At 50.7% G+C, this 17,403-nt stretch overlaps 2 protein-coding genes and 1 long non-coding RNA gene across 4 annotated transcripts in view; 1 reads left to right on the top strand and 2 right to left on the bottom strand.

Annotated features, from left to right (window-relative positions):
• Window positions 1–461: 461 nt before the first annotated feature.
• The window catches only part of LOC146573446 (calpain-2 catalytic subunit-like), a 20,446-nt gene continuing 3,504 nt past the window's right edge, over window positions 462–17,403 (top strand). Inside the window, exons 1-14 of the mRNA XM_085278322.1 lie at window positions 462–791; window positions 1,288–1,357; window positions 4,615–4,733; window positions 13,912–14,045; window positions 14,533–14,701; window positions 14,872–14,955; window positions 15,035–15,120; window positions 15,751–15,816; window positions 15,910–16,070; window positions 16,246–16,415; window positions 16,507–16,518; window positions 16,710–16,921; window positions 17,054–17,090; window positions 17,237–17,302. Coding sequence (XP_085134448.1) covers window positions 555–791; window positions 1,288–1,357; window positions 4,615–4,733; window positions 13,912–14,045; window positions 14,533–14,701; window positions 14,872–14,955; window positions 15,035–15,120; window positions 15,751–15,816; window positions 15,910–16,070; window positions 16,246–16,415; window positions 16,507–16,518; window positions 16,710–16,921; window positions 17,054–17,090; window positions 17,237–17,302 — 1,623 coding nt within the window. The 5' untranslated portion in view covers window positions 462–554. The remainder of the gene's footprint in view (window positions 792–1,287; window positions 1,358–4,614; window positions 4,734–13,911; window positions 14,046–14,532; window positions 14,702–14,871; window positions 14,956–15,034; window positions 15,121–15,750; window positions 15,817–15,909; window positions 16,071–16,245; window positions 16,416–16,506; window positions 16,519–16,709; window positions 16,922–17,053; window positions 17,091–17,236; window positions 17,303–17,403) is intronic.
• LOC146573444 (uncharacterized) overlaps window positions 3,362–17,403 on the bottom strand; it is a 22,093-nt gene continuing 8,051 nt past the window's right edge. The window contains exon 3 of the long non-coding RNA XR_014892831.1: window positions 3,362–4,012. This is a non-coding gene — a long non-coding RNA (uncharacterized LOC146573444). The remainder of the gene's footprint in view (window positions 4,013–17,403) is intronic.
• LOC146573447 (uncharacterized) lies at window positions 4,727–13,334 on the bottom strand. 2 transcript variants are annotated; one of them, XR_014892829.1, is made up of 2 exons: window positions 5,849–13,334; window positions 4,727–5,223 (listed from the first exon to the last, which is right to left on the bottom strand). XR_014892829.1 is itself a non-coding variant. In XM_085278303.1 (2 exons), exon 2 carries the CDS (start codon window positions 12,096–12,098, stop codon window positions 6,117–6,119), a length of 5,982 nt encoding a protein of 1,993 aa, XP_085134429.1. In that variant the 5' UTR covers window positions 12,099–12,375; window positions 13,001–13,334; the 3' UTR covers window positions 4,727–6,116. The 2 variants fall into 2 exon arrangements, 1 of the variants encoding a protein (XP_085134429.1); XM_085278303.1 differs by having other exon boundaries at window positions 4,727–12,375; window positions 13,001–13,334.

Below are 17,403 nucleotides of genomic sequence, written 5' to 3'. Positions count from 1 at the left end.
GGGGCGCTCTTCATGTTTCTTTGAAAGACAGGTGAGAGGAAGTCGCACTGTTCCAGGGCTGCTCCCGGTCATGCCCTCCCTGAGCCTGGTTCTGCTGGAGGTTTCTTCCTGTTCAAAGGGAGTTTTTCCTTCCCACTGTCCAAAGTGCTCATAGGGGCTCATATGATTGTTGGGTTTTCTCTGTATCTATTATTGTGGGCTCTACTGTACAATATAAAGCGCCTTGAGGCGACTGTTGTTGTGATTGGGTGCTCTGTAAAACTGAAGGTGATCAGAATGGGCGGGGCAGCAGAGCACTGATAATGATGGTGGTAAGTGTGCGTGGGTCTGTGTGTGTGCGTGATATGATGTCTTAAATACAGTAAACACGTCGCGTGCTGTGTTTCCCTGCTCAGAGGGAGGTGTACGTCTGAGCGGTTGGAGGTGGGTGGAGGCTGGCAGAGGCTGTGGCTCCTCCTCTGGTTCGGGGCGCGGTCTGCGTGGGGAAAACTTTGAGCAGCTGAAGTTGTTGGAGTTTACAGCCGTGTGATCTTCCTCCTCTCCTCCTCTTCATCATGTCCGGCGTTGCGTCCACTCTGGCCAAGAAGCGCGCTCTGTCCGCGGGCTTTGGCACCAACGCGAACGCGGTCCCGTACCTGAACCAGAACTTCAACGCGCTGCGCGCCCAGTGCCGTTCCGCGGGCAAGCTCTTCTGCGACCCGACGTTCCCCGCCGCGCCCGAGTCTCTGGGCTTCAACGAGCTGGGCCCGAGCTCCTACAAGGTCCGCGGAGTCAGCTGGAAGAGGCCCACGGTGAGAACCGGGACCGGGGGGGGGGGGAGGGGTGGTTGTGCCTGATGGAAAAACACACTGTTTGGTACCCAGAGAGATTTTCACAGATGATAATCTCACAGACCTGTGAGAGGAGCAGGCCTCCGGCAGGGACATGAAGGAGCAGAGAGGAGTTTTGGTGAATCTCTGCTCCGTTTCATAAAATGCGTCCCTTCAATCTTAAGCATGCGCACTGAGTCACTCCCTGATGAGTCAGTGCTTGCTGCTGCGGGAGGAATAGCAGTGAGGGAGCGGTGGGCGTGCACGCAGACAGTGAGTCCGACCAGCTGTTTCAGGTGGAGGAGCTGAGGTTAACCTGAGAGCTTCAAGTGATGGTGTGCGTGCGTGTGTTGGGAGCAGATTCAGTCTGAGGAGCAATCTGAATCTGGACACACACCCCAGCAGCTCTGTGTTCCCCACTCTGAGTGGGCGTGGCCCTGACCAGCATCATTAACACTGTCTCTGGTTTGTCTTCCAGGAGCTCGTCTCTAAACCGGAGTTCATCGTGGGCGGGGCCACCAGGACTGATATCTGCCAGGGCGCACTGGGTGAGTTTCCTACTGTCTCTGAGCACATCTCACCCGGTCTGTGCTGGCTGCCACGCCTCCTGAGCGTTCAAACTCATTGAGCCGATTTAACGAAAACCAATCCGAGAGCAGTGCTGGTGTGACATCACTCACAGCTTCAGTCAGCTGAATTCTCATTTTGAATCAGACTGCACAGAGGTCAGAGGCCACAGAGCTTTCAGCCATAAAAGGATCTGTGAAATGGTCAGCTGATCGATTCTGACCCCATTTCGTCGTCATGGAGACCTCAGCAACAGCCCTTTACTCAGTAAAGCGCTGCGCTTTTCATTTCAAACTTTATTTATTCCACAAACAAACCAGAGCGCATCTCCCCGACTGCCGCGCTGTCACGCTCTTTCATGGTTTATGACATTTTATTATGATGTGATGACGTCAGGATGTTCTGACGTCCTCGTGATGTCACAGGGTGTCATAACGAAAGAATAAAGTGTGTTGTACAGCTCTCGCTATTTATTACTCAATATGGGTTCTTACATGTTTAATAACAAGCTTATTAACATGTTAATAAACCTGTTTAATAACATGTTAATAAACCCGTTTAATAACATGTTAATAAACCTGTTTAATATCATGTTAATAAACCCGTTTAATAACATGTTAATAAACCCGTTTAATAACATGTTAATAAACCTGTTTAATATCATGTTAATAAACCCGTTTAATAACATGTTAATAAACCCGTTTAATATCATGTTAATAAACCCGTTTAATAACATGTTAATAAACCCGTTTAATATCATGTTGGCATGCAGCCAGGAGGCAGCCTGGGATTGAACCACCGACCTTCTGATTAGTGGCTGACCTGCTCTGCCACCTGAGCTACAGCCACCCCCAATAATGTTAATAAACATGTTATTAAACATGTTTATTAACATAAACATTAACAGGTTTATTAACATGTTAATAAACCTGTTTAATGACATGTTTATTTTATTAAACATGTTAATAAACATGTTAATAACACATTTAATAACATGTCATTCTGCCTCAGGCCGTCGTTGTCGCACAGACAGAGGCTGCAGAATCATTTCCACCTTAAAAGGCAGAAAGAAAACAAAGTTGCCATGACAATGCTCTCAGCTGGTTCAGTCTAATCTCCTTCATGCCACACACACACACACACACACACACACACACACACACACACACACAAAGATAGTATCTCTGTGGTCACATGATCACAGGCTTTAAAGTCTCAGGCTCACAGTTGGGGGGGGGGGGGTCACATGCCCCCTCTCCATCAAATTGCTGAAGAACTTTTATTTTAATGAGAAGCAGCTGAGCGGCTCTGCCACGCTGGTCCCTGATTGGCTGAACAGGAAGCAGCAGACAGGAAAAGGCTACCAGCCATTGTTAGAGAGAGAGCGAGGGGCATGAGCTGTCAGCCAATGAGGACACACCCTCACACACACACTCACACACGCCTGTGTTTGCAACTCTTTGAGGACATCCTGCTGTCACATGACTCACAGCCTGAAATTGAGTCTGGTTCCATGTGGACCCTGATCCAGATGTGGACCTGATCCAGGTGTGAGCGTGCCTGCAGCCCGGCGGTCCTCACAGGGACACAAACCCAGTGCCTGTGTGGTGGTGGATGAGTCATGTTCGTGCCTCGGTGAAACCCCAGAGCACTGTTGTGTAACGCTGAGCTGCGATTAGAGGCGGAGCTCTGTCTCTGGATGTTTGTGGTCACAGGCTTCTTTCGCTGCACTCACTTCCTGCGGCGCTGTCTGAGTTCCTCCCTAGGCGTCACGGCGGTCGAGCGAATAATTAAAGTGTGAGCTGAGGTTTTTCTTGCTTTTGCATGACAGGAAGCAGAGCGTCTGTCTGAACATGTGATGATGATGATGATGAATACCTGTGGCAGCGTGTTTTTTTTCTCCGGGCTCTGTTAGAAAAGTGTGACCTGTAACGGTGTGCACCAATCAGAGCTGGGCATATTTTCAGGGTTAAACTGCACGCTAATCTCATTAGCGTCTGTGCAGCCTGTAGGGGGCAGCACTAACCAGCCACTCCAGAGCTGCAGTTCCTCTGACGTCCAGCGGTGGCAGCAGTGAGTCAGTGCCCATAGACTCCCATGTTAAAACAAACATGTTTACAGCCTGATACTCAAACTGATCGATCTCTGTAGGTAGTTTCATCCTTCATAGCAAGTTTCAAGTTTCAGATTTTATTGTCATATGCAGATAAACAGCATAGCAACATTTACCCGTAATGAAATTTGTTGGCTCGTGCTCCTCAGCTTTACATGAACATATAGAAGTGTGCAGTTATATTAAAGAAGAAAATAAAAATAATAATAAAAATAACAAAATACTAAAGTATTCAATATTAGAGAATGTAAGACGGCTGTTTCGTATTTACAGTTGTGTAAAAGCTGTGCAATGAGGATTTAAAGTGGTTAAAGTGACTGTGTCGAGTCCTGTATTTGTAGTGAGTGTGTAATGGTGTGTGCAGAATGTCAGCAACTGGGGGAGCATGACTGTAACACAGGACACGCGCACACGACTGGTTAATGCTTAGACTGTCTTTTATTGAGAAATAATCTGCGGTTTTTGGCGCCCGCCTCGGATGCAGCCACTCCGACTCTCTCCCAGCATCACCTGCTCCTTCTCACTGCGGACACAGATAAGACACATCTCACTCAATAAAACAGTCCTGTACAAGTCACTGTGTCACCCCTCCTCTGCAGCAGGCCAGCAGACCACGCCCCCGCCACAATGATTTTATAATGGATTAGGGGGCGCGGCCTCTTTGACCGACAGGTGGATGGTGACACAGTAGCTGCTAGCTTGACCCGAGCTGGATCTCTGGACCCTGTTTCTGCAGCGTCTTTAATGATGCCATGTGACCACTAACCTGGCTGCTGTGAGGTTACTGTATGACGAAGGCTTATGATTGTTTGTTACTGATTAGCAGGTGTGTGTGTGAGATAGTACTTGTCTAAATATAACCATTTCCTGAAATGACCCAATGACTGCTTGGCCCTCCAGCTGTCATTTCCTGTGGCGGTCACCTTTGACCGCGAGCACCACAGATGCAACACGTTTGATTAAAACCCAGTGAAAGAGGCGATCATGGCTTTAGTGCGGAGGATGTCATAAGGGCCAATCAGGTGTAAAACATATTTATGAGTGTTTTAGTTGTAACAGGAAGTAAGGCCTGCAGGGGGCAGTGCTGAGGAGTGGGCGCTGACTGAGTGTTTCCTGTCTGTCCAGGTGACTGCTGGCTGCTGGCGGCCATCGCCTCTCTGACCCTGAATGAATATGTGATGGCCAGAGTTGTTCCCACGGACCAGGACTTTGGGGACAGCTACGCCGGCATCTTCCACTTCCAGGTAACTAATGTGTGATTCTGTGAAACACCTGTACAGGTTGATGTTGTCAGGCCTCGCTGACGTAAAGCTGGACCCTGTGGAGCTGCGTCAGCGGCCGGCGGCAATCGGCAGAAAGCTGCGGCTCTCACAACAACGCCAGCAGCCATGTTTGTCACGCCTCACGCTCCACCAAGCTTTCCACTCACGTGGGAGTTTATGTGTTAGTGCTTCATGCCGGGCACGGCAGCGAGCTGGGCGGGGCCTTGTAATTACTGAGTGTAGTGGAGATCAAAGACAGGCACGGCTGTGGCACTGATTCAGTCTTTGAGCACTACGGTCACCCCGGTGTGTCGGCCAGAACACCACTTAAGGCCAAATTGCCCAGAGCACGGAAGAAGGAGAGAGCTTGAGGTTCCGTTTGAGGCACTTTATTGTCACCACTTAATTTCTGGGGCTGTAAACACAGCGGGTGTACATAAGTGTATGTCTGGGTGTGTGTGTGTGTGGTTTCCTACAAAGGAAATAAACAAGGGAAATAACAATAAATAAAGAGAATGGAAAAGTCAAATACTCAAATATAAACATAATACAACATAGTTAACATAATCAAATATAAAGATCAGAAAAATATAATACACTTCAAACTGCTCACACTATGCAACTAAATAGCATTAGTGCGAGGTTAAGCAACCGTCAGTACATGTGAACTACTTCCGGTAGTTATACAAAATAAAAGCGCCCCCCATTATATTCCGCTATAATGCTCTTATTGTGAAGGGCAAGCGGGACGCCATACTTCCGGTTATACTACGTTCGCTATTTTATTAATCCACGTACCTAATTGTTCGCTACAAACTCCGCTACTTCAAAGTAAACAATCACAAGCGTCACATACAACATATAGAGAAGGTCTGATAACACAGGAATGACATTATGGACATACGAGCGACCGTACATGCGTCAACAAGCTAAACCGGGCCAAGCTAATAACATAAATTAGCATATGAAATGAGGGTGAACTCACGCGTTGCATGCGTGGCCTACCGCTCCAACTATGCACTACATTAGCTCCTAAATGGTAACATACTACAGTACTGACACAACAAAGGCAAAATACGACACAGGTCACTACTTACTTGTCATTTACGCACACCTAACATGCCCCAGGAATCAGTGCACCCCCTCCGGACTAACACTGCTCAGCCGCCATTAAACTGCCCACCTTACTAACCGGATGATGTCACTAGAAGGTGGGCTGGCCCAAACTGACAGAAGATGGAACATTACATGAACTTATATAAACTTATAAACACCAGTAAAACTATTATATGAACTTTGGGGCCTTTTATACAGCCGCCCCCAAATGTATGTAAGACATTTGCTCATCAATAAGGCAACAAAGTTCTAGGGTTGTGGTGAGTTCGACGCAGAGCTGTCCTCATCTTCTCCAGAGGGCAGCGCAGGGAGGACAACCAGTCTGGCAACTGGCCGAGTGTAGACTCTCTCCTTCACCTTCACGTCAGCTGACCTGATGCGTCCATCAGGGCTAGGATGAGTTTTAATCACCCTCCCCACCGGCCAGAGAGCCCTGGGAAGCTGTGGATCAGCGATCATCACCACAGAGTCCTCAGCCAAATCAGCTGCCGTTGTTTGCCACTTCTGGCGAGTCTGCAGACTGGGAATGTACTGACGAATGAAACGTGACCAGAAATGGTCAGCCAAAACCTGGGAGTGCTTCCAGCGACGGCGACTGAGGAGCTCACTCTCTGGGTATACTACCTGAGGTAGCGATCCATCCGGCCGCCCCATCAGAAGAACATTAGGAGTCACCGGATCTGCATCTCTGGCATCGGAAGACACATACCCCAGGGGCTTACTATTGAGTATCCCTTCCACTTCGGTGAGTACAGTGCGAAGCACTTCTTCTGGAACTGACTGAGCACCAACGGTGGCATAGAGGGCATACTTAACCGACCGGATCTCCCTTTCCCATGCTCCCCCAAAGTGTGGGGCACCTGGAGGATTAAAGCGGAAGCTGATCCTCTGGGGTGCTAGAAGCTGTTGTAGTTCCGGGGCCATCTTCAGAAAGGTCTCACGCAGCTCCCTCTCACCTCCCCTGAAGTTGGTCCCCTGGTCTGAAAACAACTCGGCAGGTGTTCCTCTACGGGCGACAAATCGCCGAAGAGCCATCAGGAATGCATCTGCATCAATGGTGTTAAGAACATCCAAGTGGACTGCCCTGGTGGTGAGGCACTTGAATATGATTCCCCATCTCTTCTCAATACGCCGACCAACCTTGACCTCAAACGGCCCGAAACAGTCCATTCCCGTAGAGTAGAAAGCCGGTTTATATAGACGTAGCCGGGCTGCTGGCAGGTCTGCCATCCTTGGCACTGTAGGTCTAGCTCTCCACCTTTGACAATCAGCACAGAGGTGTTGGTAGCGCCGGACAGCTTCACGCCCTCGCAGAATCCAGTAGGAGCGCCGAAGTTCTGCGAACACCCGCTCCGGGCCAGGATGATGGAGGCGGCGATCAAAGTCTTGGATCAGGAGTTTGGTCACTGGGTGGCTTGGGTCTAAGATAATCGGATGGAGTGTCTCCAGAGCCAAATCTTCAGATCGACGAAGTCGTCCTCCAACACAAATGAGCTGTCTGGTCTCATCCACTTCGGGTGACAGAGAGAGAAGACGACTGCTCCTGGGAACTGGCTTACCGACTTTCAACAGGTTGTACTCCTCCAGGAAACTATCCATCTGGGCCCTCTGTAGGATCAGCCTCTCCGCCTTGCGATAGTCCTCAACAGTGGGATGACCATCTGGTTGGGCCGCCCCATGTAGCTCCCGCGCTGTAACCTCTAACATCTCACTCCAGGTTTTGTAGCGGCTCAAATCTGAAGTTGGCTGACCTGACGGAGTAGTTGCTGTGGTCCCACAGAACACAGCTTTGCGCAGCTCCGAGGCATCTCCTGCTTGGTCAACCGTGAGATCCTCTGGCCAGGAGTCTGGACTGCGCAGGAGAAAGGATGGTCCTTGGCTCCATCTATTTGGTACAGCGAGCTCCTTCAACTTCTTCCCACGTGTCACATCGTCGGCTGGATTCCTTCCAGAGTCGACGTATCTCCAGGAGTGCCTGTCTGTCAGCTCTTGTATCTCAGCTACACGAGTGCCCACGAAGACCTTAAATCGGCAGGATTCAGACCTCAGCCAGGTCAGCACTGTTGTAGAATCGGACCATAGGACCGTCTGGTCGATTCTAAGGGTGAGCTCCCTTTCCAGCACTTGTGAGAGCTGTGCCCCAGTGAGTGCAGCACAGAGCTCCAATCGGGGCATGGAGTGGAACCGCTTAGGGGCAACCCTGGAACGGGCCACCAAGAATGACAGATGCACTTCACCATTTCTGCCAGTGGTCCGGAGGTAAGCTACTGAGCCATAAGCTTCTTCAGAGGCATCACAAAATATGTGCACCTCTCTCTGACAGCTGAAGGGGTCCACTTCCTTAGGCACATATGGTCGGGGAAGAGTAATTTCAGGTAGAAATTGCAGCTCTTCCTCCCAGGCTGTCCACTGCTGCATAAGCTCCTGAGGTAGGTGTGGGTCATCCCAACCCCTTTGCTTGTCCCAAAGATGGCGGATGATTACCTTCGCTCTGGTTGTGTAGGGTAAGATGAACCCTAGGGGGTCGTACTGGCTGGCCAAGACCTTGTAGATATTGCGCATCGTGGGGACTGCATATGGAACTTGACGATGCTTGTAGCCTAAGACATCTGTGTGGAATAGCCAGCTCAATCCCAGGGTAGATTCTGGGGTATCTACCTTGTTCTGGGCCAGCCATAGTTCCACACTAGCGGAGCAGCTCTCTTGTGGTAAGTGACTGATGACGTCACGTTCATTGCTGGCCCACTGACGTAGGTCGAAACCTGCTGAGGCTAGGATGGCCCGTAAACTGTCGACAAGTTTCCTTGCCTCTTCCACGGTGGGGAAACTCTGAAGGCAGTTGTCCACATAAAAACACCTTTCGACCGAGAGTCTCACGTCATCATCTGGCTGGCTGTTATCCATGACATGACGCTGCAGGGCAAATGTGGCACAGCAGGGGCTACACGTGGTTCCGAACGGGAGCACCCGCCACTCGTAGACTGCTGGAGGGCTCTCGTCGCTGATGTCTCGCCAGACGAATCTGAGCAGGGCACGATCTTCTGGTAAGAGATGAACCTGGTGGAACATGCCTTTAATGTCCCCACTCACTGCAACTGCATGCTCTCTGAAGCGCAATAGGACTCCCAGAAGCGACGCACCTAAGGTGGGCCCAGGCAGCAGGTAGTCGTTCAAGTTCTGTCCTCTGTACTGAAATGAGCAGTTGAAAACCAATCGGTTCTTGCCATTATGGCTCACCATGTGATGAGGGATGTACCACGCCTCCTGACCTTCTGTCACAGGTGTCCCAGAGCCACACTTAATGATGGAGCCAGCCTTGATAAGCTTCTCCATCTCCACTTTGTAGGCCTCAGCTCGTTCTGGGTCTTTGGCCAGCCTTCTCTCTACACCCCGTAGACTTGGCATGACGGCGTCTTTAGTTGCCTGCAGTAGAGGCATCCCCTTCCGGCGAAGCAGTGGGGTGGCATAGCGACGTATGCCTTCAACCTCTGTTCGGACAGTTCTGGTCTCCAGAATGCATATGGCCTCTTGGTCTTGCCTTGAACGAGTAACAAGCTTCTCGTTTCGGAATGGAACGATGTCGACCTGCCACAGTTTCTCCACATGTTTCATTAACTCACTGACCTGAGGTGCAACAGAAGTCAGCAAGCACTGCTGCGGTTGGGTAAGCTGGCCAACTATACTTGCTGGCCCTTGTAGCGCCCAACCTAGCCTGGTACGAATAGCAGCAGGCCCTCCTGGAGGTCCCAGCCTGACTGGTTCAACGGGGGTAACCAGATGGGGATGGTCACTGCCAATGAGTAGCAAAGGTTTCACATTTAACAAGGTGTGGATCGGAAGACCAATCAGGTGCTTGTACCTTTCCCTGAGTTGCTCCATGGGATAAGTGTGGCCTGCAAGTCCGATGCGTGCAGCAGTGAAGGCCCCAGCAATCTTGAACCTGGTCCTGGGCCTTGATGGAGAAGAAACAGAGAACGACACTGACTCACCTCTGAGAGTCTGCACGTCCTGCCTAATCGTGCGCAGTGGGACGTCCTCTGCGATCCCTTGCATGCCTAACTTCTCGGCAGCCTCCGGCAGAAGCATTGTCCTCTCTGACCCGTCATCCAGTACAGCATAAGTGCTGATTGTTCGCTTGCCATAATGAATGCAGACTTTGACAATCTTTAGAAGGACTTTGCAGCCTTCAGTGGGTCTGTCTAGATACAGGACGTCGGTTGCTGCCTTCGAGTCACCGCTCACCACCGCTGTTGTTAGTGACCCTTTAGGTGTTCTAACATTGACATCATGCAGTACCTGCAGGTGCTTCCCTTGGCAGAGGCTGCAAGTCTTCCTCAGATTGCACTGGGCTGCCTGGTGTGACCGTGCACAGCGCCAGCACCTCTTGTTACTCTTTATCCACTCTGTTAGCTGGTCCTTTGTCAACTTGGATACCATTGTGCACTGACTAAGATAGTGCTCTTCCGTGTTACAGAATGGACAGTATGGCTTGTTCTTACTGGCCACACCACCTGGCCTCAAAGCCTGTGGGTTCGTCATTACCTCCTTTGCACCATGAAGGACTGTGATGGATCTCCTACCCTGGCGCACCTCAGGCCTGGGCCACTGTTTCTCCTTTGTCCCTTTCACTGCTAGCTGCCCTTCAGAGTCTTGGCACCAGGACTCATACTTGAGCCACCCTGCGAGATCTGCCAAGGTATGCATCCTCACACCTTGTTGGAACATGCAGCGGCGGAACTCCGCTCTCTGCTCGGGGGGTAGTTTACTAAGCAGACGAGCAACATGTGAACCACAGTGTAGTTCCACTTCTCCTTCTGGGCCTAGTGTCCTTAACATCCCCACCAGTGACTGTATCTGGAGGGCAAATCTCTCAAATGCCGAGACGTCTCCACGTCTGATGTCAGGTGAGTCCATCATCGCAGCAATACGCCTCAGCACTATCTGATGTGGTTGGCCGAATTTGTCATTGAGGGCCTCCATCGTATCAGTGAAGGGTGTGGCAGAGTTGAGGTAAGCATCGGCTATTAATCTGGCCTCCTCTAAGTGCAGGTGATCAACCAACACTTGATACTTGAACAGCTCAGTCGTGTCCTCAGGTAGAAGATTCCCCAATGCCATCTTAAGCCTAGCAAACTCACTAGGGTCTCGACTGGAGAAGTTGGGGATTGTTGGGCGGGGACCACGGTAAACTGTCTCTGAGGTGATAGGAGTCCTGCCCGGATTCGGTCTGTCCGGCAGTGGCTGTGGAGAGGACAGATTGAACTGCTGCTCAGGGGATGCTGGATTACAGCCATGCTCAGTCTTACTGTCCCCATAGGCGGCGCGCGGATGCTTGGACCCACCCAGTGGGAAACTGCCTGGGCGAGGTGGGAGATGAACCGGCTTGAACCAGGGAGGTGAATTATGGGAGGCTTTATCTGGAAACCTGAGAGCTGGTGGAGGATCTGATGACAGACTCTGTCCTGGGTGGTCCACGACCATATTAGCAGGTGGGATTGCCATTGCCTCTGTCTTAATGGCTGGAAACATACATGCATCTTGGCGATGGGGGTTCAACACTGGTGGGTCACTAGGCAGTGGCGCTTCCTCAATTGGATCTGGCCACGGTGGTGGGGCAGGCCAGTCATCATCCTCCTCAATCTCTGGTGCATCACCCGGTAGCGGTGACTGCATTGACTTACTGGTTTGGAGAGAAGATGGGCCCTGCATGCTCTGGACAGCTTCCACTAACTGTCTCATTTCTGCCCGCAGTGCCTTGAGTTCGACCAGATCTGATGACATACGTTGCTGGCTCTGCTGGATGAGGTGGCGCTCCTGACGGATATCCTCTAACTCTGCACTTACTTCCTTATTTGGATGTGTATAGGGGAGCACGAAGGGTAGAGGAGTAGAGTGATCATAGGCTTGTTCCCCATGCCATCTCTCTGGATACAGCTGGGGGGCTAGCTGATTCTCCTGAATGTGCTGTTGGCTCTGAGCTCCATAGCGCGAGGCCGTCTCATGGAGAATAGCATCCCGCCTCCACTGAGGGCTGGCTAGGTTGCAGCTAAAGGGGGAAGCGAGGGAGGTCATCCTGGCCTTGTCCTCTTGGTGTCTGAGCTCTACATCCTCTCTATATGCATGGCTAATGTAGCCTGGGTACTCCACCTCATAATCTGCGTAGCGCACAGGTGGGCGAGCATGTCGTTTGGGGCGTGCGCCACGAGCCTCGTACTCTGGGCCTGGTTCCATCTCTGAGGCGAACCTAGCGCCTCCGGCTCGAAGGACCAATTAATGTAGTGGAGATCAAAGACAGGCACGGCTGTGGCACTGATTCAGTCTTTGAGCACTACGGTCACCCCGGTGTGTCGGCCAGAACACCACTTAAGGCCAAATTGCCCAGAGCACGGAAGAAGGAGAGAGCTTGAGGTTCCGTTTGAGGCACTTTATTGTCACCACTTAATTTCTGGGGCTGTAAACACAGCGGGTGTACATAAGTGTATGTCTGGGTGTGTGTGTGTGTGGTTTCCTACAAAGGAAATAAACAAGGGAAATAACAATAAATAAAGAGAATGGAAAAGTCAAATACTCAAATATAAACATAATACAACATAGTTAACATAATCAAATATAAAGATCAGAAAAATATAATACACTTCAAACTGCTCACACTATGCAACTAAATAGCATTAGTGCGAGGTTAAGCAACCGTCAGTACATGTGAACTACTTCCGGTAGTTATACAAAATAAAAGCGCCCCCCATTATATTCCGCTATAATGCTCTTATTGTGAAGGGCAAGCGGGACGCCATACTTCCGGTTATACTACGTTCGCTATTTTATTAATCCACGTACCTAATTGTTCGCTACAAACTCCGCTACTTCAAAGTAAACAATCACAAGCGTCACATACAACATATAGAGAAGGTCTGATAACACAGGAATGACATTATGGACATACGAGCGACCGTACATGCGTCAACAAGCTAAACCGGGCCAAGCTAATAACATAAATTAGCATATGAAATGAGGGTGAACTCACGCGTTGCATGCGTGGCCTACCGCTCCAACTATGCACTACATTAGCTCCTAAATGGTAACATACTACAGTACTGACACAACAAAGGCAAAATACGACACAGGTCACTACTTACTTGTCATTTACGCACACCTAACATGCCCCAGGAATCAGTGCACCCCCTCCGGACTAACACTGCTCAGCCGCCATTAAACTGCCCACCTTACTAACCGGATGATGTCACTAGAAGGTGGGCTGGCCCAAACTGACAGAAGATGGAACATTACATGAACTTATATAAACTTATAAACACCAGTAAAACTATTATATGAACTTTGGGGCCTTTTATACACTGAGAGTTATGCTTTTGTTGCTGAAGCTTCTGTTTATGACGGGGGCACGCCCTGCAGAAACAATACTGCGTGAGTGTGTTATTCCTGCTGTGTGCGAGGACTCACTGAGTGTGGGTCGTTAAACCCCGAGAGAGAGAATCCAGCAGAAACACAAGCGACCAATGACCTCGCAGATACAGAGCGACCTCTGAAGGAGGACGGCGCAATAACCTTATCTTTCTGCTTTTCCTGTAACTCGACCTGTGTGAGGTGTTTTCAGCGCAGTGTTCTGACCGATGCATGAAACCATCTGTTTTTCATGCCTTTCTGTCTCTCTACACGGCGTGCTGCGGGGAAACGCCCGTTCTAGCGTTTGAGTCTGAGGTTGGTTTGGAGCACCTGACCTTCAGCCCTACTCTGAAGCATCACGCCGCTCGGGTCTCACTGTTACTGGTCCGTGAGAAATGGGCTGCTGTGATTGGTCAGAATTCACCTGCGATAAGTTCATAAATGTTATTTTTACTTTTACAGAAATGAAAACACGTTCAGCCTTTTGTTTGCTTAAAAACTGAAACCTAAAAATATTCTCACAGCTGTTATTGAAGTGGGTGGGCCCTGACCATTAGACCCGCCCACAATGCAGTGATAGGTTGCAAATTCACAGAGACTTTTAAAGTAAAAGCCTGACATTCTGTCCTCTGCTGTCCCTCCGCAGTTCTGGCAGTTCGGTGAGTGGGTGGACGTGGTGATCGACGACCGGCTGCCGGTCAAAGACGGCGAGCTGATGTTTGTGCACTCGGCCGAGGGGAGGGAGTTTTGGAGCGCCTTGTTGGAGAAAGCCTACGCCAAGTAAGACCCGCCTCAACCAAAGGGAGAGGAGCAGGACCAGGGCAAAGGCTTCTGGGAATCAGGAGCCTGGGGTTTCTGACAGTCAGAAAATTCAGATTGTCTGGAACTGAGATGTTTATCAACCCTTATAACAAAATCCACAAATGTTTTTTGGCTATATGTTGTGTATAATATGTTTTTATATTTATTTATTATATAGTTTTGTATCGCATTTGATACATTCGGCAGTTTTGGCAACAATTTTGGACAAAAACATAGTTTAGTCTGTAACATGTTGAAATTATGTCGAGTATTGATCACGTTGATGAGATGGAGGTCTCAGAAACTCATGTATCCAATATGATATAACAGGCTTTACAGGGTAAACCTCACATTCACGCCCAGGGTTAGTGCATGGGAGCTTCTGACCCCCGCCGTGGATGCTCTTGGTCTTCTGGTGCTCTGAAAGGGCTCTACCTTCATGCCATTCTGTGCTCTTTGTGTGCAGAGTGAACGGCTGCTACGAGGCGCTGTCTGGCGGGTCCACCACTGAGGGCTTCGAGGACTTCACCGGCGGCATCGCAGAGGACTACGACCTCAAAAAGCCCCCTTCCAACTTGTTCCAGATCATCAAGAAGGCGCTGGAAGCTGGATCGCTGCTGGGTTGCTCCATCGATGTGAGTGTGGAGAGAAACCATCTTTTTCCTTCAGTTAGTGAGGTTCTCTCAGATTCTCCGAGGTGTGTTTCGGGATTATTCGATGGAGGAGGCGAAAGCCGGGGTCGGAGTTGGGTTGTTGGCCTTGGACTCGGGGTCAGTGGTGATGGGCTGTGCTTGTCTCTCTGCAGATCACGAGCGCCGCAGACTCTGAAGCTGTGACTCATCAGAAGCTGGTGAAAGGCCACGCCTACTCGCTGACGGGCGCCGTGGAGGTAACGTCAAAAGAGAAGCAGTGAGGATGAGACGGAGATGAAGGAGGAGGAAGTGACACGTAACTGTTTTCATTCCCAGGTGAACTACCGAGGGCGTCAGGAGAAGCTGGTGAGGATGAGGAACCCGTGGGGCCAGGTGGAGTGGACGGGACCGTGGAGTGACGGGTAACCAACTCAGCCTGAGAGTGCCTCCAGCTGCTCGAGCTCAGTTTGTATCTGCTAAAATGTCTGAAGTCAGGCTAGGACGACAGATCAGCTGACAGTAAACCTGCTGAAGTTATCTGAACTCCAGCTGCCGTCACCCTGGTTACTAGCAGGTGGCCTCTGATTGGCTGTGCAGAGTTTAGTGAGTGGTCTTTTCACTCGAGTGCACCGATGAACAAAAACAGATGCTGGGGAAAAAGCCATTTAACCAGAGTAGCAGCGTGTGGAGGTCACCGCACCCGCCCCACCTGTAGGGCAACCTAACCGGTTACAACAAAACACATACCTGTCCTGCAGGGTACCTTCAGTGCTGAAGCCTGATTGGTCGGTCCAGTTACCTGTTCTAAGAAAGCAGGATGTGGAACGACAATCAAACATGCTGAGTCACTCCAGCACCACATCACAACAACGGTCGCCTCAAGGTGCTTTATATTGTAAGGTAGATCCTACAATAATACATGCAGAGAAACACCCAACAGTCACATGACCCCATGTGAGAAAGCACCTTGGCGACAGCAGGAAGGAAAAACTCCCTTTTAACAGGAAGAAGGTTCAGAACTCTGAGGCTTTGATCGGTTCTGCTCTTTGCAGGTCGTCTGAGTGGAACTACGTGCAGGGGGAGTGTCCTCACAGCAACGCAGAAGATGGAGAGTTCTGGTAGGCGGAGTCTCTGTGCGCACTGCACACCTGCTGACGCCGGAAGCTCAGGTGTGCTGACAGGAAGCGCTCTTCTCTGTTCTTTCTCCCCAGGATGTCCTTCAGCGACTTCCAGCGTCACTACTCTCGTATCGAGGTGTGCACTCTGACCCCGGACACCATCGAGAACGACTCCGTCAAACACTGGAGCGTCAGCAAGTTTGACGGCGGCTGGAGGAGAGGCTCCACTGCCGGAGGCTGCAGGAATAACCCGTGTGAGTAACCTGCTGCAACACTGAGACCGTGTAACCAATCAGAAATGAGCATTATTTGTGGGGGCTTAAGTTTTCTAGAACCGCTAGTGGAGGATAACCTGGCGGGGGCGGGGCTTTCCTCGCTGTGATGCTTTGCAGCTGCAGGAGGTTTCAGGCTGCATGTTTCTGTCTGCAGACACGTTCTGGACGAATCCGCAGTTCGTGATTAAGCTGGCCGAGGAGGACGATGACCCCGACGACGGCGAGGTGGGCTGCAGCTTCGTGGTGGGTCTTATCCAGAAGAACCGCAGGAAGCTACGTAAACAGGGCGAGGACATGCACACCATCGGCTTCGCCATCTACGAGGTGAGAACGTCCGAGAAAATCTGATGTGAAGGATTCAAAGACCAAACACGTGACCAAACTCTGAACTCTTCTTCTCTTCGTTTTATTTCAGCTTCCACAACAGGTGAGTGCTGAACCTGCAGGTCAAAGGTCAAAGCTCTATTCAAGTTCTTTTATACAATCAGGATATTTCCTGTGGTAACATCGGCGATGTCAGGATGTCAGGCAGAATGCTCTCAAACATGGATACACATTTTCGCTCTCTTTGGCCACACCTCCTGATGTCCCGATTGGCTGTCCTCTCTGTATCTGCAGTTCCACGGCCAGAGGGACGTACACCTGGATAAGAACTTCTTCCTGAGCCACGCTCAGACGGCGAGGTCAGAAACCTTCATCAACCTGCGTGAGGTCAGCTCTCGCTTCAAGCTGCCGCCGGGCGAGTACCTGATCGTCCCGTCCACCTTCGAGCCGCACCTGAACGGAGACTTCTGCATCCGGGTGTTCTCCGAGAAGCAGACGGAGACCGTGTAAGAAATCTGCCGCTGTGGGGGTGTGGTCGGGGGGTGTGGTCGGGCACTGAGCTCCGGCCGTGGGGGCTTCGGGGTCTTGCGTGTTTGGTTGGCGCTCTGATGTGTGACTCGCAGTTTTCTCTCTCGCAGGCCCTGCGACGACCCCGTCAGTGCCAAACTTGATGATGTGAGTAACACTCAGACTCCACACTCACGGTTTTTAAACAGGAAGTAACGCCCTTGAGGTCGGCGTCATTAGAGACCCCTCAGTGCTGCGCCATGTCTGCAGGTTAGTGATGATGTGCTGACGGTTGCTATGGTGTTTGTGTCCAGGAGACGGTGTCAGACAGCGAGGTGGACGCCGGGTTCAGGGGCCTCTTCACTAAACTCGCCGGAAGTGTAAGTTCATCCTCATCACGCGCGTAAACAGCCTAACACCTGCTGCGTGGCGGCGTGCAGGTGCGCTGCCCACAGACGCCTGATTGGCTGCTCGTGTTTGT

This window comes from Mchenga conophoros, linkage group LG6, assembly GCF_057382185.1.
Source record: "Mchenga conophoros isolate Kocher_MC1m ecotype Shallow Benthic linkage group LG6, M_conophoros_male_GT1.1, whole genome shotgun sequence".
Lineage (NCBI taxonomy): Eukaryota > Metazoa > Chordata > Actinopteri > Cichliformes > Cichlidae > Mchenga > Mchenga conophoros.
This window is presented reverse-complemented; position numbering and strand designations above follow the sequence as displayed.